Source organism: Hevea brasiliensis, chromosome 13 (genome assembly GCF_030052815.1).
Source record: "Hevea brasiliensis isolate MT/VB/25A 57/8 chromosome 13, ASM3005281v1, whole genome shotgun sequence".
In the NCBI taxonomy this organism is placed as follows: Eukaryota; Viridiplantae; Streptophyta; class Magnoliopsida; order Malpighiales; family Euphorbiaceae; genus Hevea; species Hevea brasiliensis.
Window position 1 is genome coordinate 3,933,133 of NC_079505.1, and position 27,137 is coordinate 3,960,269.

At 32.5% G+C, this 27,137-nt stretch overlaps 1 protein-coding gene and 1 long non-coding RNA gene across 2 annotated transcripts; both read left to right on the plus strand.

The window, feature by feature from the left end:
- On the plus strand, positions 1 to 1,428 carry LOC131172051 (uncharacterized). Its single transcript, XR_009142704.1, has 3 exons — positions 1 to 88; positions 537 to 595; positions 1,166 to 1,428. It is a non-coding gene; the product is annotated as an uncharacterized LOC131172051 (long non-coding RNA).
- Positions 1,429 to 20,283: 18,855 nt separating this feature from the next.
- LOC110655190 (ankyrin repeat-containing protein ITN1) lies at positions 20,284 to 25,964 on the plus strand. The gene is made up of 7 exons (XM_058131684.1): positions 20,284 to 20,334; positions 20,820 to 21,172; positions 21,631 to 22,116; positions 22,887 to 23,036; positions 23,334 to 23,450; positions 23,586 to 24,013; positions 25,207 to 25,964. The coding sequence occupies exons 2-7, from the start codon at positions 20,827 to 20,829 to the stop codon at positions 25,831 to 25,833; spliced, it is 2,154 nt and encodes a 717-aa protein (XP_057987667.1). The 5' UTR covers positions 20,284 to 20,334; positions 20,820 to 20,826; the 3' UTR covers positions 25,834 to 25,964.
- Positions 25,965 to 27,137: the final 1,173 nt, after the last annotated feature.

Below are 27,137 nucleotides of genomic sequence, written 5' to 3' on the forward strand. Positions count from 1 at the left end.
GGAAAAGTCTCCGAATTGGGCCGAGGTTTTGGCTAGCCCCCCATTGTCAGACGTCCCGAGCGCGTCCCCGAAGTCGGAATCGGCAAAGGTAAACCCGAACCTAGTTTTTACGTAATTTTCTAGTGCTTAAATAGGATTAAAAATCCATAAAATATTCGTGGTAGCTTAGAAAATTACGATTCTTTTTGCAATAGCTTAGTAATATTGCTAAGGACCGCGAGGCAAAGTTTTATAATTTTTAGAGCTTGTTTGGGCAGTTTTTGCAAAAATGATCAATAATAAGGACTAAATTGAAATTTTGCGTATTGTGATGGATGATTGATTTGATGGGCTCAGGAGGGGCTGTGTGATATGATTGAACTGTTGATATATGGATTGTGAGTATAGAAGTGCGTTTTTAGCCCTTTTGCAAGTTGGGTAGGTCCTAGGTATAGGGGAGACTCTGCCGGATTTTCGGCATGACTTAGGACGTACTTGATATTTTTCTTTGTTTGTATTGAGTCAAATTTATTAAATAGATGTAATGTAATTGTCAGGTGAGCCGGGACAGCCTTCTTCCTCCGCCCAGCCGCCACAGTAATTTGTCGTCAAGTTTGTGAGTAAAATATTAATTTTAATTGTAATTTCGATATTATTATATGTTCAGCATGCCCATGCATCACTTATATGCATATATTTATGTAGTTAAACTCTAGGCACGAATTATGTTGCATTCATAATCATAATGTGCCATGAGTGTTGTTGTTGTGGTAATTTGGAGCGATTACGTGCGTTGGCGTGCGTGTGATGTGGTGTGGACTATGGATAGGGCGGGGTAGTCACGCTTGAGTTCTTCACGAGACCCGTTCCTTGAGGGTAGTCACGGCTTGAGTTCTTCTGGGACCCTCGATTTGGTTTATTAAGCGAAAGTCCGGCTTGAGTTCTTGGCACCAGGTTGGATTTAAGAGAGCTGTATAGGGGATCAGCTCCCAATATATTATGATTGATGCTACAGGGTGTGTGAGTGCTCCAAATTACCTTTTTGATGCTATGATGTGAATTTATTGCTGATGTTGCATTTCATTCCACAGGTTGCATGAGTTTTAGATAGTTATAGAGATTATGGTTAAAATTGATATTTTACTCTCTGAGTCGAACGCTCACTCCTGTTCAAAAATTTTTACAGGCCACAGGAGGATATTTTGTTCTGGGTTAACCTGCTTTTCTACCTCGCAGGTTGTTTATCAATATTGTGTAATTTTAATTACTCCTAGAATTTCCGCATGTGTTAGCAGTAATTATTTGAAATTGGTCTGTAATATTATATTCATGTTGGACCTGTAAACTTAATATTTTAAGTCTGTTTTGATGGATTGGATGAGGGAGCTGAGCTCCCATTTATTATTATGTTGATGAGTATGTGGAGGGTGAGCTGAGCTCCCCAATGGATTGTTTATTGTGTTTACAGGTCGGGTGAGTCGAAAACTCCCCGTTGGTAAGTCCATTTTATGGCCGGACTCTGTCCGTTTATTTTCTTGAATTTGGGCCCAATGGGCCTTAGAATTGGGTAAATGAACAGTTAGGCTTACTACGGGCCTCGGGGGCTTTAGGCTGGCCCAGGTCCTAGTGCCGGTCCGGCCCATAGGTTGGGTCGTGACAGTGTGGGTGTACTTTTTGAAAATAAAAGATGAGGCATTTTCAACCTTTGTAAAGTGGAAGATGATGATTGAGAAGCAGACAGAAAAGAAGGTCAAACGTCTTAGAACTGATAATGGGTTGGAATTTTGCAATCATGAGTTCGATGCATCCTATAACAATGAAGGTATAGTGAGACATTACAATTGTACAAGAATACCACAATAGAATGGTATTACAGAACGCATGAACAAAATGCTTTGTGACAAAGCACGAAGCATGCTCTCACATTCAAGATTGGGAAAGGATTTCTGGGCTGAAGTAATTAATACAGCCTGTTTCTTGGTTAATAGATCTACATCTACAGTTATTGAGTGTAAAACTCCTTTTGAGATCTGGTCTGGTTCACCTGCTGATTACTCTCAGCTGAGAGCGTTTGGTTGCCTTGCTTATGCTCTTGTGAGGGATGGTAAGCTTGAGTCGAGGGTAAGAAAATGCATATTTTTAGGGTATGCATTTGGAGTGAAGGGCTACAGGTTGTGGTGCAGTGATCTAAAGTCTCCAAGATTAATTATTTGCAGGGATGTGAAATTTAATAAATCTGCTTCATTGGATAGTCAGAGGTAGAAGTCAATAGCAAAATCAGATCATGGTGTCAGAGAATAGGTGGAGCTTGACATTGATACTTTAGCAGTTCAGTCTAGTGATTCAGAGGATGAGGTGCAAGATTGTGATCAATAAGAGGATGTATCTGAGCAACAATAATAGGAACCATATAGCATTGCAACTGGTAGGGAGAGAAGACAAGTTAGACCACTACGGAGATATGCATATGCAGATCTAGTTGTGTTTGCCTTGTCAGTTGTTGAGATAGTTGATGTGCATGAACCTAACAATCACAAAGAAGCTATTTCTTATTCAGATGCAAATCAGTGGGTCGGTGCTATGGGTGAAGAAATTGAATCTCTTCACAAGAATCAAACTTGGGAGCTTGTAACATTGCCTAAGGGGCAAAAAGTGGTAGGTTGCAATGGGTGTTCAAGAAAAAGGAAGGCACTCTAGGGGTTGAAGCACCTCGATATTAGGCACGGTTGGTAGTAAAAGACTTTACTCAAAGGGAGGGAATTGACTTTAATGAAGTATTTTCACTCGTTGTGAAGTACAGTTCTATCAGGGTCTTGCTCTTCATGATCTAGAGCTTGAGTAACTAGATGTGAAGATAGCATTTTTACATGGTGAGCTGGAGGAGAAAATTTATATGAGTCAGCCTAAGTGATTTGTCACTCCAAGTATGGACAACCTAGTTTGCTTGCTCAAGAAGTCTTTATATGGTTTGAAATAGTCCTTTAGGCAATGGTGCAAAAGATTTGATGTATTCATGGTTTGTAATGGCTTTATTCGTAGTTCATATGATAGTTGTGTGTATTATAAGAAGCTTTTAGGTGATTCCTTTGTCTATTTGCTATTATATGTGGATGACATGCTTATTGCTACTAAAAACATATCACAAATTAAAATTCTAAAAAAGTAGTTGAGTGATGAGTTTGAGATGAAGGATTTTGGTGAAGCAAAAAAGATTTTGAGAATGAAAATTACTAGGGATAGAAGTGCTAGGAAGCTTTTCTTGTCTCAGCAGGCATATGTTAAGAAAGTTCTTAAGCATTTCAACATGAATAATGCTAAGCTCGTGACTGTCTCATTTGCTACCCATTTCAAGTTATTTGTAGACATGTCACCAAAAACAAATGAGAAGATGGATCATATGTCTAATGTTCCTTATTCGAGTGCTATTGGTAGTATCATGTATGTTATGGTTTACATCCGACCTGACATTTCACATGTAGTTAGTGTTGTGAGTGGATACATGGCGTGACATAGGAATAAGCATTGGCAGGCAATGAAATAGATTCTAAGGTATTTGAAGGGTACTGCAGATGTTGGTCTGACATTTGACAGGGCCAAGATGAGTGATTTAATTATTGGCTATGTGGATTCAGATTTTGTAGGAGACTTAGACAAGAGGAGATCTCTGACAGGTTATTTGTTTGCTCTCTTTAGAAGTACTATAAGTTGGAAGGCAACATTGCAAGCTACAGTTGCTTTGTCTACCACAGAGGCTGAATATATGACTTTAGCAGAGGCAGTAAAGGAAGCCTTTTGGTTACAAGATTTGGTGGGTGATCTTGGCTTGATATAGAATAAGCCCACAGTGTTTTGTGACAGCCAATGTGCAATACATCTCACAAAGAATCAGATGTACCATAAGCAAACTAAGCACATTGATGTCAAATAGCACTTCATTCAGAACAGTGTATATTAGGGGACTATAGCTGTGCAGAAAGTCTCTACACGTGACAATGTAGTAGACATGATGACCAAAGGAGTCCCAGTCAGCAAGTTTAGGCATTACCTAGACTTGTTTGGTATTTATAGTGCTCAGTAGTGCCCTTGCAAAGGCATATGGCAAGACAGAGTGTTTATGGTTATTTTGTTGATGATGGAGGGAATTCAATTCAAGGGGAAGAATTGTTATTTTTATGTGGCTTGAATTTTGGATATGTTTTCATGGATCAGAATTGTGACCCAACCCGAAAGCTTTGCTCTGTGACCTGATTGCGATAAAAAGCAAGATCTGTGATGGTAGCAGAGGGCATGGGCCGATATTGCATTATTCTGCCCTTTGCGGTAGAGTTGTGAGATATTCAGAAAATACACTGGGGTTAGAGTTTGAGAGTTCTGAGTGATTGTATCTTGCCCTTTTTTTTTTCATCATAGTGGAATCTCTTTTTTTTTTTTTTGCCCGTAGACATAGACCTTACTGTTGAATCACGTTAAATCCTGTATTATTCTTCTTCTCTTTTCTATATTATGTGATTTGTGTGTTTGCCTTAGATTTGTGTGCTTATTATAACAATTACATTTCACAATATTTCTATTTAAATTTAGAAAAAATATAATATAATATATTATATTTTTGTCACATCTAGTTCTAAACTATAGAGACAGATGCTACTTAAAAAACTGACCAAGATTCTCCTCAAAACATGACTAATTAAACCTAAGATAATTTTGAGTAATATCTGTTTGACATAACTATCAAATTTACCAGGAATGGCTATCAAGCAACCGAGAATATCAAGATTAAAAAGAAACTATAATCAATTAACCTAAACATACATATATAAATATAAAGAAACCATAATCAATCAACCTAAACATACATATATAAATATACAAAATAGTACCAAAAAGATTCACAAACTACTTTCATGTTATCTTGACAGAGAGTTAATGAAGTGAAGAAAGGACAAGCCATGAAAGTAAGGATTGCTAGATTGGGATCACCAAAAGAATTTGAAATATTAAAAATAAAATAATGAGTATAAGCTTAACAAACGGATAAATAAATAATAAAGGAGGAATAAACAAGACTTTAGTATTTAATAATACCACATGGTAAGCTAAAATAGGCCATCTGAATAAATATCAATAATCTTAAAGTCACATAATTAAGCTAAAATAAAATTTATGCCATAATGATATTGCTGAAGTGTCTTAAAATCTACAACATCCACATACACTTATAACATACTTCCTAAAGATAATATTAGCATCTTAGGTGCCAAACAAAAAGAAAAAAATATATTGATAGTCTGAGAGCAATATTGGCATCTTAGGGTCTATGATGATTTTTCTAGCTAAAAAGTAATAAAACTGTTAGTCATCCACATGTGTAAAGCTACCTTTAAAGAGCGCCCACTTGATATGCACCCCATAGGCTCTATGTCTATCATATGCTATCGCAAAGACAGTATAAATATACTGTGTTGAAATGCAAATCACCCATCATCAATGTGTTATCCATCAGTGTATATATGAGATGTATTCGGCCATTTATTCTGCTATAATTCTAAATCTTATTTTATTTATTTAAAGAAAACATAAGTACAATTATCGATTCCCATTTTTACATAAGAAAATAGCCTAAATATGCATATTATTGTGCATCGCAGAAATGTATAAACTACAAAAAAATAAAGCAAATATGTAAAACACAATATTAATGTGGTTTACCCTTTCCATAAAGGGCTATATCCATGGGCATGCTATCATCTACTATTCATAAAATAATCATCATTACAAGTTCAAACTATATTACTCATTAATCGAATGACACCCAAGAGAACATTTACATCAAACTACTCAAAGTAAATATATTTGTGACATCCTCACTGTAGATAGTTCGTACGTTTTACTGTTCCGATGACCAATGTCTGTTCGGACAGCTAGAATACCTGGAACTATATTTAAATTAGAGTGAGGAGTTATAAATAACCCAAATAATGACAAGAAAAATTAAGAAAAAATTTAGGAAATAAAATGCAAAGAAGTTAAACGAGCTGGAGCTACAGCAATGGGTGACCTTATGGGAAGCGATTGTGAAGATAGTTAGCAACCTTAGACTCATGGAAAACCCTCTAAAATAATTTTTGGGACTCAAGAGAAGGGTTATTGAGGTTTCGATGACAAAAGAATCCCAAGAAAATGCTAAAAAAATTTTATCAATCGGTACAGACAAATTTAACTCGATAAGCAAAACGAAGGGCATTTTGGTCATTTCACCTTTAGAGATGATTTTTTACCAACTTGTCCATTTAAGTAAGCAAGATCCATGTCCTAAAATATGAATAAATATTGGTAAAAGGTTTATTAAAAACGAGTGAAAGAAAGAAGAAAAGAAAATAAAAGAAAAGAAAATTTAATTAGAATTATGACATCATGCACATGTAAGCATGATGTAATAAAAATTTGTTAGCTAATCACCATCCAACAAGCACTCATAAAAAGGCTAAAAGGAGATAAATAAACGCAAAATTCACTTATCTTCTTCCATTTTCTAGAGTTGGCCGAACCACCTCCATGGAAGTGTTCTTCCATTTTCATCTCACCTAGCTCATTTCTCTTGCTTTTCCCACCATATTCCTTATAAGTCACAACACTAAAAATTGTCCTAGAACCTTGCTAATGTGATTGGATGCCAAGAAAGTGAAGGAAAATTGAAGTTTGGTTAAGAAAAAATTTTACCCTCCTAAGGTTAGTGCTAAATTCTTCTTCATCTTCTAATGATGAAAATAAAGTGAATTACACTAGAATTACATGATAAATGATGAAATTGATGGATATATGTTAGACTAAGAATCCAGCCAACTTGTGTAGGAGTAGGATTTGAAGTGTTTTATTACAAATAAAATTGATAACTTGCTTGAATATGATGATAAGTGTGATTAGTATGTTTAATTGGTGTGTGTTGTGTGAACTTGAATTGGGAGCTAGGGCTTTGAGGAGAAAATTGGGGATTTGTTAAATTGTTACTGAATTGATGTTGATGAGATTAATTATGGACTATTTGAAGTTTATAGAATGTGATTTGAGGTTGATAGTAGTGTGGAAAGGTGGTATTGGGAGTGTTGTGTTCATGCAGGAAATTCTGGACCTTGAGTCCAATACATAAATAATGCCATAAGTAGAGTTATGTTATTCCAATTGGTGTGAGGCCAATTAAATATGAAACTTAGGACATAATGAAACATTTTTCATGGAGAAACCATGCCCAGAAACCAAAGATAAAATAACCTAAAATTGGCTTGAATCTGGATAACTAAAATCTAGACCTGGAAAAATGAAAATATGAATAGTAAATGTTCAAATAGCCATAACTCACTCTAGAAAAGTAAGAATGACCTAATTTTTGAATCATTGGAAAAGCTTAGACATAGGAGAATATTTCTTATGAAGAACTCAGAGCCCAGTTCTGAACCTAACCTAATCAAATTGTTAACCAAATTTAGTCCAACAAAACTGCCAGAACCAAACTGACCAGAAAATTCTGGACATTGACCAGCCTGACCAGTTTTGGAAAAAATGCCATAACTTGGTCTACAACACTGAAAATGAAGTGAAACCAAAGCTAAAATTTCTATAAGACCTAGAACTACAAATTTGTGTTTTGACTAAAACCTAGAACCTAATGGAACTAGGAGAAATTGCTAGGACAAGTTAGCATTCCAAATCCTAAAATTTAACCAAATAGACATTTGACCCCAGGATAGTATTTAGATTATATCTCCCACTAGGAAACTCTAATTAGGATGAGCCAAATTGCTCTGAAAGCCTAAGAAATAGGACTACGACTTTGATTTAGGAATCTTTCTTAAATTTTGACTGCAAGGACCCTAAAATGGGAACCAAAGATGCTGACCTTAACATGAAATCCTAAAGGTATAGGGTTCATGAGTCCAGGTCAGTTAATTGACTATAATTCACTCTCCATAACTAGAAAAATTATGAATTTTGATTTTGAGTGACCTTAAGACATAGGGTAACAACTCATATGGAGGATATTAAGTCTAAAAATGACTGTAACATGCCCTAATAATTAAACAAAATTGGATTCCAGAATCTGTCTAATTCTGGAACCTAAAAGGGTCAATGAACTAGTTGTGGTAATTTGACCATAACTTGAGCTACAAAACTTCAAATGGAGTGATTCAAAAAGGAAATTAAAGTAGGGACATTTAGGAACAACTTCCATGAAGGAAGTATAACCAAATGGACTATGTATCTTGGCCAAATTGCTAGAGGAATCTAAGGCATAAATCTGAAATCCAAGAAAATGTTAGGGATGACTTGAAATATGAATGGTAACCACTTAGATGACTTAATGAACACTTAAATTATATGAATAGGTAGTTAGGACTTGCATCCCCATCACAAATAGAACTTATGATACATTGCCAACATAATTTAAATTATGAATTGTAATCACCATAGGTGAATTATTGAATGTGTAAATAATGTGAAATTTTTATTTGGGACTTATGCTTCCATTATGAGAAAAATGAAAATGCTTGAACCTAAATGACATGTGAAGTGGTATGATAATTAGGTAAATAATTATAGTTGTTAAATATATTATGTGGTTAGTAAATTATGATTCATACAAATGAAATTTATAAATATATGCATCATGTGAGTATGAAATTAGGCGTTGTGTATCCACTAGGAATAGAATTAAAATACTATAAGATATAAATATAAAATATAATGAAATAATAAAACATATTAATACTTGATGGTACTAATGTGCCCATATATTGCCTAGACACGTGTGTCAGATTGGATAGATTGGCATGCCAATAGGGGATTATTTGAGCAGTACTGTGTAAGGTTTTATGCTTGTATTTATGGCTTGTATGCCCGATCATTCGTTACCATGGCTTTTTAGCCATATTGATTGCATACGTGGTTGATGTTCTGTATTTCACGTCCCATCGTATGACGGCCCAAGACACCATGGTGTCCAGTGCCCAGGACCCATTTATCCACTTTAGTCAACCTGTCATAGATTACTTGGCCAGTGAAATTCGTTAAGAATAATGAGAATTAAATGAATAAGAAAGAAACTAGATTAGCTTTAAAAATTTATTTATTAGAAAGATCTGAAATGAACTAGATAAATTCCAAAATTTTAATTATTATGAAATAATCTAAACACCTAGAAAATGTTGAGTAAAATAACAAAAAGATTAGCTAAATAGATATCATTTAAATAAATAATTACAATTGCATCTTCTGAAATAACATGAATAGAAATTTAATATACTAATATATTTTGTATTTTGTATATTACTAAAGTAAACTTAGGAAATAAGCGATTCCAAAGAATAATATAATATGAGAAAAGATAATTAATATTAGGAATTCCATATAAAATGAAAATAATTCTTGATTATGTAAATTAGACTTCATTTTTATCTTTATTTGTATAATTTATTTTATTATTATATTATTGCACCTCTAAGCAAAAATGCTTAGCGCAATGGATTGTTTCCTTCGCGCAGGTACTGAAGATAAAATCCAGTGGATATTAGATTAAGATTATAGTGTCCGGATATGCAGAAGTGTTAGAAGTGTATAAGATTGTCACTTCCTCAGCAATGCATGTAGATAGGGCCCATATAAGTCATGTTAATGTATTTTGTATATTATAAATATTTCTTATTGTGTAATGCAAACTAAGGAATTGAACTTAACATGTATATGATGTAAATTAAGAAACTAGCTCTTTCGTATGCAATTAATTTGTATATCATGTAAATTATGAATTTATATAATTAGTGTGTAAATCATGTATCTTAATGAAGTTTGAAAATTTTTATATATAAATTAAGCAAGAATGGATTTGTATGGGAATGATTATGTAATATGGAATACATAAATGATATTTGAAAAATATTTGAAATACTGAGATGGTTATGATGTGTATGAATGAGATTATTACTGGAAATTATTATTGAAATTTTTAAACAGGTAAATAGCGAGACACGTCAAATGGTAATAAAATAGGGGGAAACTCCGTCAGTTTCTCCTTATAATATAAATGATTTTTAAAATATAATGAGAGCAAAATTATTAAAAGAATAAAGTAAGATAAAGTACGATGCTCCAGCACTGAGTGTGACATGGCTTGCTCAGCTACACTGTAGACGGGTGAGGGATGTCACATTTATTTGGTATCAAAGCATAGTTTAGGCGTTCCTAGGCATCGATAGATAGAATAAGATTGTGTGCATAACATGCATTACATTCATAAGAGTTGAGGTGATACTAAGGCAAATTTATTTTCTCTGGTTATTTTAGGTTAAGGTATGGACCCTGAGTCACAGAAGGCAGTAGAAGGAGAAGTAGAAAATCATCCCCCAGCTGAGAGTGATATTAGAGAGAGGAGAGGTCCTGCTGTGCCAGTGTTAGAGGGACTTACACAACCCCAATAAGTTTTATGGGAGCAGATGACCAAGTACTTTAGACAAATTGGAATCTCATGCAAGGAAAGAGGCTTTGGCATAAGGTAGAGAAAGGACATAGAATTCAAGAGAAAGGAATTTTTGTCCATTTGTGAGAGAGCTCTTGCCCATCATTAATGGGCAAAGCCAAATCCTCAATAATTGGTAAGGCCACTCTTTGTAATGGGTAAAAGCCCCTTTCCATGGGCAAAGTCACTCTCTATTGCGAAGCCTAATTAATATCTCCACAATACTTCTATTTATAGTATTAGTCCCTCAATCCTAATCTGATTAAGAATCACACTCAATTTATGAATAACACTAAAATAAAAGTTTTACTCTATATAGGAATATTTATCCCATTAAAATTAGGAAAAAGTCTTCCAAATTAACTAGAATTTTGGATCATAAATCTAACACATATAATAAAATACCATGTTAAATATGTATCAGCTTACCTGTTTTCGGAGGCAAAGATAAATTGAAAGGAACAAGCTAATTGACAAAGGTGTCCCTGGGACCTACACCTAGAGGAAGATATCCTATAGATAAATATAGCAGGAAATTGGATTTTAGGAATAAAGCTAAAATTGTGAAATGCTATCAAGGTCCCTAGTATGCAAGAATTGTGTCCTAAAAATTCTAAAGAAATTCCAGCAACATTCCAGCATAAAGCTGGACATTCCCCCAATTTTACATTATTCCAAGGAGTCTGAACAACAAGACAACATAATTTAATATAACACCCATCCAAGGCCAATACAATTGTACAAATTTATCCACTCTATTCTCCATTTCATGTTCCTCCATTCATTTCATTTTTAGTGTTCTTTCTTTTGCCTTCAACAATCACAATTTTATGGGGCTATCAATGATGAACAAAATTTCTAGTTTGTCTCCTCATATTTTAACATAAAATGAAATATCATATTTCAGTGCAAAGTTCATCGATTCTAGGAAAATACATATTCATTTTTATTAATCAAGTTCTTATTCACAATATGAAAATGGACTAAAGTTCACTCATACTATTTAACCAACAAATTCTATATCTATATGAAATTAGATTAGCACTTAATTAATATTTAGGAGAAAACTACCAATAAGATATCACTTATCCAAAATCAATTGCAGCTCAAAAATACTGAACTGAAGAATTTGGGATGGCCATCACACGCTACCTTCTTCACTACCAACCTATGTCACCCATGTAGAAATGCTATCCCTCTTCCTTTGTCTTCTTTCATACTTAGCTTACACTATTTCAGGTTAAAGAATTTCAAGTTAGAGCTTGTTGGGACTAGGGAACAAAATGGATTTGATTATTAGCGTTGGTTGGACCAAAAACCTAACCAAGGAAGGAAATCTCAATCAGCTCCCTCTTAATCAATTGCTAGCTTTGATTGGGGCAATGGGAGGATTCAATAGCAGTTGAAGGAGGCTAGGAATGCTGCTGGTTGGCTTCAATGGCATTGAGAATGCTAAAAGTCCTATAGGGATAGCAGCAACAGCTCATCCTTCTTGTTTTGAGCTTGCTGTTCTTCTCTCTTTTATTATTATTATTATTATTATTATTATTATTATTATTATTATTATTATTATTATTATTATTATTATTATTATTATTATTATTAAGCAGTTTGTCATTTTTCTTTCAAAATTTACTTTATAAATAAAAATTAATGATATTAATAATCAATCTTTTATTAATATTGTAACGCCCTCACTGTAGGTAGTCCGTACATTCTACTGTTCTAATGACTAATGTCTGTTCGGACAGTCAGAATGTCTAGAACTACACTTAAACTATAGTGAAGAGACCTAAATTAATGAAATAAATGTAAAAAAAATTTTAATAAATATAGGAAATAATTTCGGGACCCAATTTTAAGGCTTATTTAGGTAAAAATAACATTAAAGATGTTAAAAAAAATTTAGAGAAAATAAAATAAAATTTAGAGAATTTATTAATTGGTACAAAAAAAAATAAAAATAACCCGATATACACCATGAAGGACATTTTGGTCATTTCAATCCCAGAGGTGAATTTTGACCTAAATATCAAATTAAAATTTAGAGAATGAAATTATTAACATAAATTAAAATTATAAGTTTATGAATTTGAATTAGGAAAAAGAAGAGAAGAAAAGAAAAAAAGAAAAGAAAAGAAAAGAAAAGAAAAGAAGCTAAGCTTATGACATAAAAAAATATATATAAAGTACAATAAAAAAAAAAAAAAAAAAATAAATATATATATATATATATATATATATATATATATATATATATATATATATATATATATATATATATATATATATGACACAAGAGACAAAATCTACCTACCACAAGTCATCTTCCTCACCTCTCTTCTCTCTCTTTGGCCTGCACCATGGGTGTGTTCTTCCACCATTTTTTCTCTTCAAGCTTTAAGCTTGAATCTCCCTTCATTCACCCACCAAACTCATAGTCCCCTTCATTAAAAATTTGTCCTACACTTAGACAAAGAGGTTTGAAGCCAAGAAATTTGGAAATAGTAAAGTTTTGGGAAAACTTGAAGTTAGGTCACAAGAGGTTAGTGCTTTTCTTCCCTCACTTTTCTTTTAATCCTTGAAAATGGATTGAGATAAGTAGAAATTTCAAGAAATTTAAAAGAAATCCATGAACCCATAACATTACTATTTTTGGCAGCCATGAAATGTGTTGGCTTTTGATGTGTTCAAATGATGTAAATGAGTTTAAAGGTGATGATTGATATAAGTATATGTATGAGAAGTGAAAGGGAGTGAATTGATTGAGTTTGAAACCTTGAAACTAGGGTTTGTGTACATGATTTGAGGATTGTTGTGTAATTGTTGAGATTTACTTGGTTAAGACTATTTATTGCCTAATTGAAGTGCTATGTATGCAAATTGAAGTAAGGAAGTTGGAGGAGATTGAATTTTGAGAGTGCCATTTTTCTGCAGGTTGGGACTTAATGAGTCCAGTGAATTTGTTGAACCATAACTGATTGTGTGTGACTCCAATTGGTATGAGGCCAATTGAAGGTGAAACTAGACCCAAAATAGCCCTTTTTCATTGAAGAAACCATGCCCAAATTCTGTCCAAATCTTGACCTAAACACTGCCCAAATCCGGATGACCCTGCACCAAACCTAGAAAATGACCAAATGAACAGTACATATTTATTTGGTTATAACTCCGTCTATACTGGTCCAAATGACTTGAATTTGATACCATTGGAAAGCTTAGATAAAGGGATACAATTTTCATGAAGACCACTGAACCCAGAAATGCCAAAAACCAAACCAAATTGCTAGCCCAAGTTGGTTCACAAAACTGTCCAGACCTGTGTTGCCCAGAAACTGCTGGACATAAACTTACCCGACCAGTTTTGGAAAAATGGCCATAACTTGGTCTACAAGAACCCAAATGACATGAAACCAGTGGAAAAATGTCTACAAGACATAGGTCTACAAAATTGGTATTTTGACCAAAACCCAGAAATAAAGAGAACTAGGTCAAATTGTTAAAACAAATCAATACATCAAACCTGGAATCTGACCAAACTTCATTTGACCCCAGAATAGTATTTTAGTCATATCTCCCATTAGAAAAATCCAATTGAGATGAGCCATACCTTTCCAGAAACCTAAGAAATAGGGATACAACTTTGTTTCATAAACCTTCCTCAAATTATGAATGTAAGAACCTCAAAAACTCACTCACAGTCACTGACCTAAACTGAAGGTCTGTTGGCACAGGGTATAGGAGTCCAGCCCAGTTAATTGGCCATAAATAATTCCACAAAACTTGAAAAATCGTGATACAAATTTCTAAATGATCATAAGAAATAGGACAACAATTTCTATGAAGATCACTGTGCCTAAAGTGACTGCAACATGTTCCATTAATTAGGTAAAATTTAAGTCCAAAAGCTGCCTAGATAAGGAGCCAGAATCTAGAAATGAGTCAGTTATGGTTATCTGACCATAACTTGAGTTCTAAAAATCAAATTGACTTAATTCAAAAAGGAAAATAAAGATAAGACATAGAGGAACAACTTCCATAAAGAAAGTGTGGCCAAACAGTAGCTACAGGCTGATCTATGGATAGGTAAAAGTAAAACACAAAAACTGTAACCAAAGAAAGGTCCATGAGATAAATTATCTTATAGTAGGAATTTAACCCTAACAAGCCATTAAACACTAAACCATATGAAAGGGGTATGTGGGACCTGTTTTCCCACTTTAAAGTGATATGTACATTTCAAAGAAATAAGTAGAAATTTGTAATTACTCAATTTGATATGTAAATGTCACGACCCAACCTATGGGCCAGACCGGCACTAGGACCTGGGCCAGCTTAAAGCCCCCGAGGCCCGTAGTAAGCCTAACTATTCCTCAAATCCATAACCAGGCCCACAATTTAGGCTCAATATGCATATAAAATAATTTAAATCAAACTAGAAATTTTCAGAAACTAAAATCAGGGGAGCCCAGCTCAACCCTATTACCTCATTTATAAACGGTTTAAATACCATACAAATATTCATTTATTAATCTCAAAAATTTAAATTAACACAATTTCTAACAAGGTCCACACTATTACTAACACATGCGGAGTTCTAGATTTTAAATTTTGAAAAGATAATAAAACAATTAAATAATCGGCGTTAAACCTGCGAGGAAGAAAACAGGTTGCCCTGTAAAATAACTGCTCCTGTGGCCTGAAAAAATATTAAACAGGAGTGAGCGTTCGACTCAGAGAGTAAATTATCAATTTTAACCATAATCTCTATAACTATCTAAAGCTAATGCACCCTGTAGAGCGAAATGCAACATCAACAACAATTGCACATCATAACATCAAAAAGGTAATTTGGAGCACTCACACACCTAGTAATATTAATCATAATATATGGGAGCTGATCCCCTATACAGCTCTCTTAAATCCAACCTAGTGCCAGCGAAGAACTCAAGCCGGACTTTCGCTTAATAAACCAAATCGGGGTCCCAGCGAAGAACTCAAGCCGTGACTAACCCCGAAGGATCGGGTCCCAGCGAAGATCTCAAGCCGTGTCTACCCGTCCTATCCATAGTCCACACCACATCACACACACGCTAACGCACGCACACTGCTCCAAATTACCACAACAACATCCATGGCACTTTAACAGTTGTGAATGCAACATAAAACGTGCCTAGAGTTTAACTACATAGATACATATATATAAGTGATGCATGGGCATGCTTAAACATATAATAATATCGAAATTACAATTAAAATTAATATTTTACTCACAGTACACCGATGACTATTGTGGCTGCTGGATGCAGAAAAATAGTTGACCTCGATCACCTAATAATTAAATTATAAATTTATTAGTACTAAGGTAAGATAAAACTCTAAAGAGGCAATAGATAGCCTAATTCATGCCGGAAATCCAGCAGAATTTCCCCTATACCTGGGACCTACCCAATCTGCAAAAAGGCTCAAATAACACTTCTAAATTCTCAATTTCCATAACCACATCTCATCAATATCACATGGCCCCTCCTGGGCCCTCCAAATCAGACAATACTCAAAATCTTAAAAATTACATTTTAGTCCCTATAATCGACATTTTTAAAAAATCCACTCAAACAAGCTCTAAAAATTCTAAAATTTTGCCCGCGGTCCTTAATAATATTATAAGACTATTGCAAAATGAATTGTAATTTTCTAATCACCCATGAATATTTTATCCAAGAATTTTACTCGATTCCATAAGTTTCCAACATCTAATATATTCTTAATTCAACCCAATTCAATATCCACATATTTAAACCTCCATCCTCAAGCTTCAACCAATTATATAAAATTTAATTATCTTAATTTCAAATAATCTTATATGCCCATATGCTAAAAATCTAACTAAATTCCATCTATATTTTTCAAAAATATTCTACAATCACTCAAAAATTCAACAAACACCATAGAATATTTCCAAATAATTTTACTTTCATCATATATTTTTCTTAGAATTTTTCTCCAATTTTTCCTGTTTAAGAAACACTGTATTTATGCTCCACAGATCGAGAAATATTAGAAATTGTCTTACTCGAAGTTTATCTGTGTCTCAAAAATTCCAAAAATTTACGAGGAAGCCTCTGGAAGTTGAATCATCTCCACAGCCCATCGGAGCCACCGCCGAAACCACCGCGCACGGTGGCCGGCCGCCGGCGACATTTGCCGGATCTGATCATACCACCATGTTCCTCTCCTCTTCCTCAGTCCATAGGTGGTCTCGGATCGTCGATCCAACGGTCGGATCGTCGTAGATCTGACGAAAAAGCTTGAAAAATCCGAAACTTCTCTCCTCCATATCTCACTCATCCGACCTCCATTTGTTGCAAAATTGGTATCAAAAGAAAGCTCTCGGAAAAAGCTTTGCAACGCCACCTGAATCGCCTCGATCGGACATCGGATGAAGCTGGAATCGCGCCGGAAAGCCGCTGTCCACTGTGCGCGCATTTTCTCTCTCCTCTCCCTCTCTTGCCGCCGTTTCTGGTGTCTGGCCGTCGTCGGAGGGTCGCCGGTCGGGTGGGGAGCTGCTCGGGAGGTCCCCGGCCGGTCACCGCAAAAAGAAAGAAGAAGAAGAAGAGAGGGAAGGAGAGGGAGAGAAGAGAAAATGGGTGGGGGGGGGGGGTTCCTCCTCCCGTTTTTTAATATTTTTTTTTTTTTTAAATGTTGGCAGTGACAGTGGAAACCCACTGTCACACGCCAACAGTCAAATCTTCTTCTTCTTCTTCTTTTTTTTTTTTTTTTTTTTTTTTTCTAGTTGTTACAGTAAAGTTAAAACAGTGAAACTGAACCTAAAGAAAGGTTCTTGAATTAAATTATTTTTAGTAAGGACTTACCCCTAATAAGTCACTACATGCTAAATTACATGAAATAGGTATGTGGGACTTATTTTCCCACTACAAGGTGACATGAAATCAGTTAATACATAAAATGTAAATTTACCTAAATGGTTTTCTAGACACATAAGTCATAGGAAAGTACATTTGGAACCTATGTTTCCATCATATGTGAAATAACAATACTATAAATATGTATAGTACATGACATAAAATAATGAGAGTGATAAATACATAAGTTATATGAATAAGCGCTTGGGACCTATGTTCCCATTATAATGACATGAAAATGGTATAAAGCATAGGTAGTACATGAAGTGAAATAGCAATATGTTATGAATCCTTAATAGTACACAGCATGAAATAATAAAACTATAAGTGCTTAATAGTACTAATTTGCCCAAAGTATACCTAGGCTTATATGTATATAGTTGGATCGATTGGTGTACGAATTAGGGACCATAGATAGCAGTACTGCTTATAGAACAAATCATGAACTGACAATATATGTCTGATATGATTGTTCTACAGGCTATATGCCTACCCATTGGCTATTATGCCGAACCTTATTTCTGGCTTTACAAGCCTGACAAAGAGCCTCGTGGCACGACACCGCCTTGTGCCCAGGATGTATCTGAGGTAGACATATGACTGTCTAACCCGTATACTCCCGTGTATCCAGCATTATAGTTTTGTTATAGGTTACTTGGGCACAAAAATACAGATATGATATAAAATACACCGATGTGACATAAAATACAGATATGATATGAAATACACCGATATGACATAAAATACATTGATATGATTCCAAAGACTCTAATATGAGTTTAAAAAGCCAGAGAATGAAATTAATACCCAGAAAAAGATACTGATAATTAATTTATTTCAAAAGTACAGAAAAGTCATAAATGACTTAGACTGTGTAAGAAATAAACAGAAAAGATACTGATAATTAATTTATTCCCAAAGTGTAGGAAATTTATAAATGACTTAGAATTAATGACAAATTTACTGATATGAGTTAAAGAGACTGAAAATGAAATATATGCATAGATAAGATCCTGATAAATATATTGATTCCATAGTGTTATAAAATATGCCATTGACTTAGAATTATGAAATTACACATCTTATTGTCATTTTAAATTATTTAATTATTCTGCTTTAAGATTATGCACCACTAAGCAATTTGCTTAGCGCGTTGGATTTTCCATCGCGTAGGTGCTGGAGATCAGCAGCCGCCATAGCAGCTGCCACTACAATAGTGTTCTGACTGCAGTTGACCAGATCTGTGTACAGTCCAGAGTTCAACTCATTAGTCTTTTGTATTTTGGTAGGGCCCATGTATTAGACTTAGTATTTTGGTTTATTGTATATAAATATCATGTAGTTATATTTTGTGTTGTAAATAAATGAAATTTACATTTTGGGATTGTAAATAAGCTTGTAAGCTTTTGTATATAAATTTCCATTTGAATGAATGAATGAGTTTCATTTCTTGAAACGATATGATATGATATGACTATGGATATATAAGACAGATATGGAATTATTTTTAACGGATAACTAGTGAAACCTGCCAGACGTTAATAAAACAGAGGAGGCTCTGCCCGGGTATCCACATAAATAAATTGTTATATAAAATTTTTTTTCTTTCCATATATGGAATACCTGTTTTTAAATGATATTAAAAGTTTACAATAGACATGATAAGACAAGATAGGGTGCTCCGGCACCGAATGTGGCACTCCTCGTTCAGCTACACTGTAGATGGGTGAGGGGCGTCATAAATATTATATTTTTTTCGAAAGATATTTTATTGTAAATGTGATACTATAATAATAAATTTGTTTCTGTTTCCCTTGAAAAACACATGATATTCTCTACAGGAAAACAATAAAAGTGAGATATTAATCTTGGCCCTTATGTATTCATTACTTGTGATTCAAAAAAGAGAAGAACTGATAAAGAAAGGAACCTATTCTTTTCAATAATAGGTCAAGAAATATTACTTAATGAAATAGGAAGGAAAGAACCTAAATATTTAGGTCTCGTTTGTCTATTCGGAAAATGGCCTAATCACAGAAAAATCAAAATTACTTTTAACGAAATAATAATTTAATTTAATTATTTTCTTTTTAATAATTTAGATTAAATTAAGGAAACTGGTTGTAATTTTATTAAAATTATTAAAATTGAACTTTTAATTTCATTTAATTGAATCAAATTAAACTTATTGTTATCACCATCTTCTTCTTATTATAATTTATTAATAAGAATCGATAGAAATTATAAAAATTAGATGTTTTTGTTTTCAAATTTTGATCAATTGAATAAAATTAACCTGAGAATGGTTAAAATTTTCAAAAATAAAATAATTAAATTAAATTAAATTACAGTTTTTCAAAAATATTTAGATTATTTTACAATTAATTATGAGTAAAAAAATTCTTAAGTAATTTTTTTTTAAAAAAAGATATTTTTCTAAGAAAAAAAAAGGGAAAATGATCATTATCAAGCATTCTTGGAATTGCTTATTGTTTGTTGAGGAGCAACAATGATTTTACCACTTTTTGTCTAATTTATTGTAATAAAAATTAAAAATTTTAATCTATTTGAAACTTTAGAAAATATTTTTTTAACTTATTTTAAGTGATGTAATCAAAATATTTTTCTTTTTTTAATAAAATTATCTTTTTTTAAAACAAAAAATCATTACAAAAATTTTAATCTTTATTTCCATGTATCCTCATTACAGGAAAGAAAAAGGCATCTACAATGAACTAGAAAAAGGCATAATTATAAAACACATTTTGAAGAAAAGAATAGAATGATTGTATAATTAATGGCAAATGGGGGCAAGGTATCAGTAAACAGTAATATATATAATTATATATACCAGCTAAATGCATTCCAAGTTTGGAAGGGCAATTAGCAATAAGCTTGAGAAAATCCAATAAAGCTCCACATTTGGTATGCTTTTATATTTTATTTGTTTTCCATAAGGATAATATAGAAAACTCTATTTTTTTAATTACTTACATGTCAATCAATAACTTACATGGATTATTATAAAGAGGATGCTGAGATTTTTCCCTTTTATTTGTTTATTTTTTGTGTTTATTAGTTATAATGAATATTATAAACTTTATTATGACTACATATTAATTGTTAGTTTTAAAATAAGTTTTTTAAAATTAGGATAAATATTTATCATGAATGTACGTAAACAATTGAATCACGTATAAATTTTTTATGTGTATTTTTTTTTCTCTTCTCTATTTTGTAATTGGGCATGCTTAAATTTGTGCGCATATTATAATATAAAGTTTGTAAAATATGTATTTTCTTCCTATATATTACTTGTATTATATCTATAGTAAAACAGAAATTTGTAAATTAGAAGCTATTCTTTCACAAAATAAGTGATAACGTGACATAATTGTTTACAATCTCAGAGCAAAGATGGCAGCAACAAATACAAGTTCATCATTGGCTGGATTAATTGTGAATGAAAAAAGAACAGAAGCCAATTTTGATAGTTGGAAGGAATGCTTGAAAAACTACTTAATTGGGCAAGGCTTATTGGGTGTTGTAACTGGAGAAGATGTTGAACCTAAAAGAACAGATAGCAACTACAAGGATTGGGAGAAGAAGAATGCCTTAGCTTTACATGCAATACAAATTTCATGTGACGAACATACATTTTCAAATTTGGTGATGAAGGAACCAACCAAAGTTAACTCAGCCAAATTTGTGTGGAATGTCTTGGCTGAAAGGCAGAGTAAAGTCCTGCGTTATCCTGAGGAAGGTATGTTTCCAATCATGCAACACTCAAGTGGAGGTCTGGCCAGTGGGCTGAACCAAATCGAAATTTGCTCGGAACTTATGATTTGGATTCAAGGTTCACAGAATTGAAACTACAGGGCCCATGCTGTTTCGTTTTGGTTTTAATTCAGTTCCAATTTGATTTTAATTAAATCCAATAATTGAGGATTTTTTTTTTCAAAATTTTCTATTTTTCAAAAAGAAAAATATGGTTTTGGCCGTGAATCAAATCCGCCGGTTCCAATTTCAATTCGATTCAAGGACAGTTTTGATCAGTCCAATTTTGACCCGTTTTGATTTTGAATTGAACCCTATCATTTTTTCTCCTCCAAAAATATTAAAATCTCTGCAATTTTTCTATTTGATAATTAACTATAAAAGAGAGTATTAGTAAAATAGTTTTTCTAGATTTCTTTAATTAATATATCTTCTTTGTCACAGAAACATCAAGCATCCTTCAACACAACGACCTGTACATGGCTGTGGAGAATGATGATTGGACTACAGTAAAATGGTTGTTGTCACTAAACCCTAATGATGTAAGAGCAAAAATAACAATGATTGGCCAAACTGCCCTTCATGTTGCTGTTTCAGCTGGAAGATTAGAGATTGTGAAAGAGCTGGTCAAACTAATGTCCAAAGAAGATTTGGAGCTGAAAAACAATTTTGGTAACACAGCCTTTGCTCTTGCTGCCATGAATGGATCCACAGACATGGCAATGATCATGTTGAAAAAGAATAAAGATTTGGTTAAAATTAAAAATAACTACAACAGCCAAATTCCAGTTGTTACTGCTTCCTTGTACAGTAATAGAGAGATTGTTGGCTTCCTTTTAGATAAGACTCCCATTGAAGTTCTTTCTCCACATGAAAATGACAAGAATGGTGCCACACTCCTAAATTGTTTGATTGCTGATGAAATCTATGGTATGCAATATGCTTTTTATTATTCTTTTCCCTCTTTTTACCCCCCCCCACACATGCACATATATATATACATATATATTAGAATTGTCTTCAGAAATATGAATTTATGAATTCGAATTCTAGTTGGAGTCAATTACTGCATGTTAGAGATATAGAACTATTTTTTACAATTTTCACCTGCAAGATTTCGCTATTAGATTATGTGATTTATCGACATGGTATCAGCCATATCAAAATATTCAGAATGCAAATCTTAATCAACCCATTTATTAAGTAAAATTTCATCATAATTAAGGCGAGAGTTGCTTCTTCATGTTGCATGGTCAATAGGCATTTGATTGTAGAGTGTCATATATAGATATAAAATTATTTTTCTGCCCCTCACATGTAAGATTGAGCATTTGAATTTAATATGAACTCAAAATATCTTTAAAGATATAGGTTATGAATTTGAATTTCAGTCAGACCAAACCATTTAGAGATTAGGAATTTGTTTTTCCTGGATATTATTAATAAAATCTTTTGCTTATCAAAAAAAAAAAAAAGAGATTAGGAATTTGAACCTCAATTTGTGTCATGGATTTATTCTTGTGCATTGTACTTATTATGATATCTCTCTCTTTTGTTTTCTGGTCAAATGATATACTCATTTCATTGCATTCAAAAGTTTAAAAATAAGGATTCCATTGATGGCAAGGAAAGGAAGCTTTTCCAAAACAAGAGCTTAAATTTCTCTATCCCAATCTAATTATTATTGTTTGTGGCTCAAGATTTGGCACTAGATCTTCTTAAAAGGTACCCAAGACTTGCTTTTATTGAGGATATTCATAAGAACTACACAATCACATTGTTGGCTAATAAACATTCAGCATTTTTAAGCGGAAGCAAGCTTGGATTTTGGAAGCGACGGATCTACTCAAGTAAGTATTATCTTTCACATTTATCATGTAATTGTTTGATGAAAAGATTGAAAAAACATTTGGATTAATTTATGTATAGAAGTGACATTAGAGGTGGTAAATTTTAACTTAATTTGTCTATTTAATCTAAATTCTTTATTAATTGAAAGCGATTTGTAACCTTTTAACCCGTACAAAAACTTGAAATAACTTACAGGATGACCCATAAAATTGAGAGTTCAATTAAGGGTCAAGTCAACAACCCATATGACTTGATTTAAAGCTGACATGACATGATTGGGTTTATATTTTTACTAGGTATTTACGTCAATTGTGAAGAAAATGAAATGCCTTCTCAAGAGGCAAGTGATGAGGAGAATGTCTACAGGCCCCCTAGGCAAGACTCAAGTGACAAGAGAATCATAATACCACAAGGTATGTGCTAAATCCCAGTCTTCTATGTTTTGATTTCGATAGTATATTGGAAAGTCTTGTACTTCTAAATTCACTCTCTCAATTTTTATATTGTTAATTAATGTATATGCTTTCATTTAATTGCAATCCCTAAAGCTAGCAGCTTAAGAGGTTTAAAGTTGAAACATGCCAAAGCTAAACAACTGCTCAGATTGATATTCAAGGAAATGCCAAGATTAAGCAATGCAGAGCTTAAGAAAATTGGGTTGCATCAAGTAATCTATGATGCCATCAAGTGTGGTTTAGTTGAATTTATTGAAGAGCTAATCTCATGTAATCCTGACATAATATGGTGGGCTGATCAAAAGGGAAGAACACTATTTTCTTATGCAATCATACTTCGCCAAGAAAAAATCTTCAGCCTAATTTACGAATTGCGTTCAAAGATGCACACAATAGTGATTTGGCGTGATGTTTTTAACAACAATTTTTTGCATTTGGCCGCCAAGTTGCCACCTTCCTCTCAACTTGATCGAGTCCCTGGTGCAGCTTTACAAATGCAAACAGAACTACAATGGTTTAAGGTAATTTTACATTTATTTTTATTAATTTTCTTTTATTAAATAGAGTTGGAGGTAGATACGTTATCTAACACCTGTAGTAGGAAACATTATATCTAGAGAGATCCCTATCACATTTACATCAAGAACATTGGATGTAAATATGCTACCAACCGCATGTTGTAGTAAGTAAGACTTAGCTCTATAGGCGGGTGGGGAAATTATTGTTTTGAGATCCGGTCTACTATAGATTTAAATACAAATATATGAAATTCACATATTTAATAGATGGGTCTCATCAGATATCTTGTCTCTTGGATCTATCATGTATCGGGTTTAGACAAAAAAAATCATAAACGAGTGTACAAGGAATGGCCTATTGATCTCGGTTTCATTTTGCTGGTTTATACCTCACAATTTTTTTTTGTATTTAATAAAATTTTCTAGCTTATCTTTAGGAAAAAAAAGAAGTTAAGACTTAAACACTCAAGGACGTTTTATAAAATAATGATAAGTTTTTTAGGGTTTTAGAGTCATAGATTTATATTTAAAGAACTCATGAGTTCATAAGGTGTGTGTGTATATATATATATATAAAGAATGTTAATTTTCTCTTAAAACAAACAAAAGTTTTTAAATCCCTTTTCTTTTTCCAAACAACAAAAAATTATAAAATTTTAAAATTATGAAAAATCTTACTTTATAATACTATAATAAATATAGACTTTAACAACATGCTTTATATATTATTATACATTTAAAATATTTTGTAAATAAAAATTATGAGCAATTCCTAGTGATGTGTATAAACCCTGTAACTTAAAGTTTTTAACAACACTTTCTTACTAATTTACAATACTATCATACATGATGTTGTATATTTTATTTATTATTTTATAGGTTACTTTGATGTCTAAATATATTATCTTGATGTTATTTATTACTACAACATCATGTACATAATAATGTTAAAAAAGTGTTGTTAAAAACCTAGATTTATTATAGTATAATAAGAAGACAGGATAATTCTAAAGGATAAAGATTGTCATTATCCTATAACACTTTTCATTTGATTACTGCTAAGCCAATCTATTTTTTGGTTTATTATTTTATTTGCAAAATGTCTAACTATATGTTTCACCAACATTCAATCAATCAGATTTGGACAATGGTTTTAATTTAATGAAAGAATTATATGATGGATTTATTTATTTCAGGAGATAGAGAAGATGGTACCATCAAAGTACAAGGAGCGAGTGAATGAAAATGGAGAAACACCTAGTGCTTTATTTACCAAGGAGCATAGTAAGTTGGTGAAAGAAGGTGAGAGCTGGATAAAGAGTACAGTAGCACAATGTATGGTTGTAGCCATTCTTGTTGCTACTGCCATAGTTACATCAACATTTCAATTTCCTGGTGGAGTTGACAACAGTGGGTTTCCTCTTTTATCAAGCTATGGTCCATTCTTGGTATTCTCTATTTCAAATGCATTATCATTATTCTCTGCGAGTACTTCCGTTCTAATATTCCTTGGAATTCTTGCATCACGTTATGCAGAGGAAGATTTTCTTGAATCCTTGCCCAGAAAATTGATATTTGGTCTTTCCACTCTTTTCTTCTCTACATTAACCATGATGATAGCCTTTGGTTGTAGCATTTTTATCTTCGAACAAAAGAAATCATCTTGGCTGGCTATTCCACTCAGTATTCTTTCCTTCATACCCATTGCTTTCTTCACATATGTTCTGTTTCCTCTCCTCTTTCGAATGGTCATTAACAAACGCAAAGGTTATAGCTTCTTTGACAAATCCAAAGAGCAATTACGTGTAAGGAAAATTGCATGAATTGCACTTACACTGGTTGGATCTTGAATTCATTTAATATGAATGGCTTATGAATTGTAATTGTGGTGTGTATATATATAGTGACGTACTTGAACAATTATATGATATGTTTATAAAAAGACATGCACCTCTCTATTTACATAATGAATTATTTCATCTATTCTATGAGACTATCTTACAGGTTTTAATTAATTTAGAGTTTTTACACATGTTTAAATTTTTTTAATGCAACGTGTTATTTTCTTCTAAGAATGTAAAACTATAGATAACTAGATATTTACCCGCACGTTGCATTTTTTTTTAATTATTAATAAAATAAATAATAAAAATATAGTATTTAAATTTAGAAAAAATATTTAAAATATAAAAACTTAAATTTTAATAATATACCTTTAAATATTAGTAAAAACTCTTGTTCACCATCTCCACGTACTTTTCTTACTACAACTTTTAAAATCTGATGATGGAGATTTATAATATTTTAAATCTATTTAGGTCTTTTTTTTGCTATTAAAATTTAGTAGAATTATTTTTTCAAAAGTAATTTTGCATGGTATTTATTCATGATTATATACTTGTGACTATAGCTTTTTATATGTCAATGTTATGTTCATCAATCATAACTTCATTTTATGTTATGTTTTTTTTATTTCATAACTCAGTGTTATAATTAATATTTATATAGGTATAGATTTATATAGTTGTCATATTAAGAAATAAAAAAGTCACATTAATAAGGGTGTGTTTGGTAGAAAGTTAAAAAATCAAGGGGGTAATTATTATCCTTGTAAGTTTTAATTTTTAAACAGGTAATTATTAACCTAAGCCTCAAAAAGTTAACATTTAACCCCCTAAGAAGGCATAAATATTAATTAGGTAAAAAATTAACCTAGTCTCTTTAAGTATCTAAACAACATTAATAAGGGGTTAAAAGTTACATAGGTAATAATTACCCCTTGTTAATCCCATACCAAATACCTCTTTAAGGTTTTTACAAAAAGATTCCCTTAAGGTTTTTCGAAAAGATTAAAGAAATATTTGGATAACCTCATTTTGATAAAAAAAAATACTAATAATCTTTATTTAAGATAGAAGAAGGTGATAAGGAATATGGAAAGGTGATAAGGAATATGGAAAGGTGATAAGAAAGAAATAAATACATTAGGGATAACTATAGACAAGAGTAAAGTTGGAAAAAAAAATAATTAATACTTTCTTAATTTTCTAAAATGACAAATAAAGTGGGACAAAAAACTTTTTCTTAAACAACCATGACAAGAATGTTAGATTTAGTAGCAAACACT

Coding starts and splice junctions, on each gene's coding strand:
- LOC110655190 (XM_058131684.1), top strand. CDS start 20,827: ATGGCAGCAACAAATACAAGTTCATCATTGGCTGGATTAATTGTGAAT. Junction 21,173..21,630: donor CCTGCGTTATCCTGAGGAAG/GTATGTTTCCAA, acceptor TCTTTGTCACAG/AAACATCAAGCATCCTTCAA. Junction 24,014..25,206: donor CAGAACTACAATGGTTTAAG/GTAATTTTACAT, acceptor TATTTATTTCAG/GAGATAGAGAAGATGGTACC.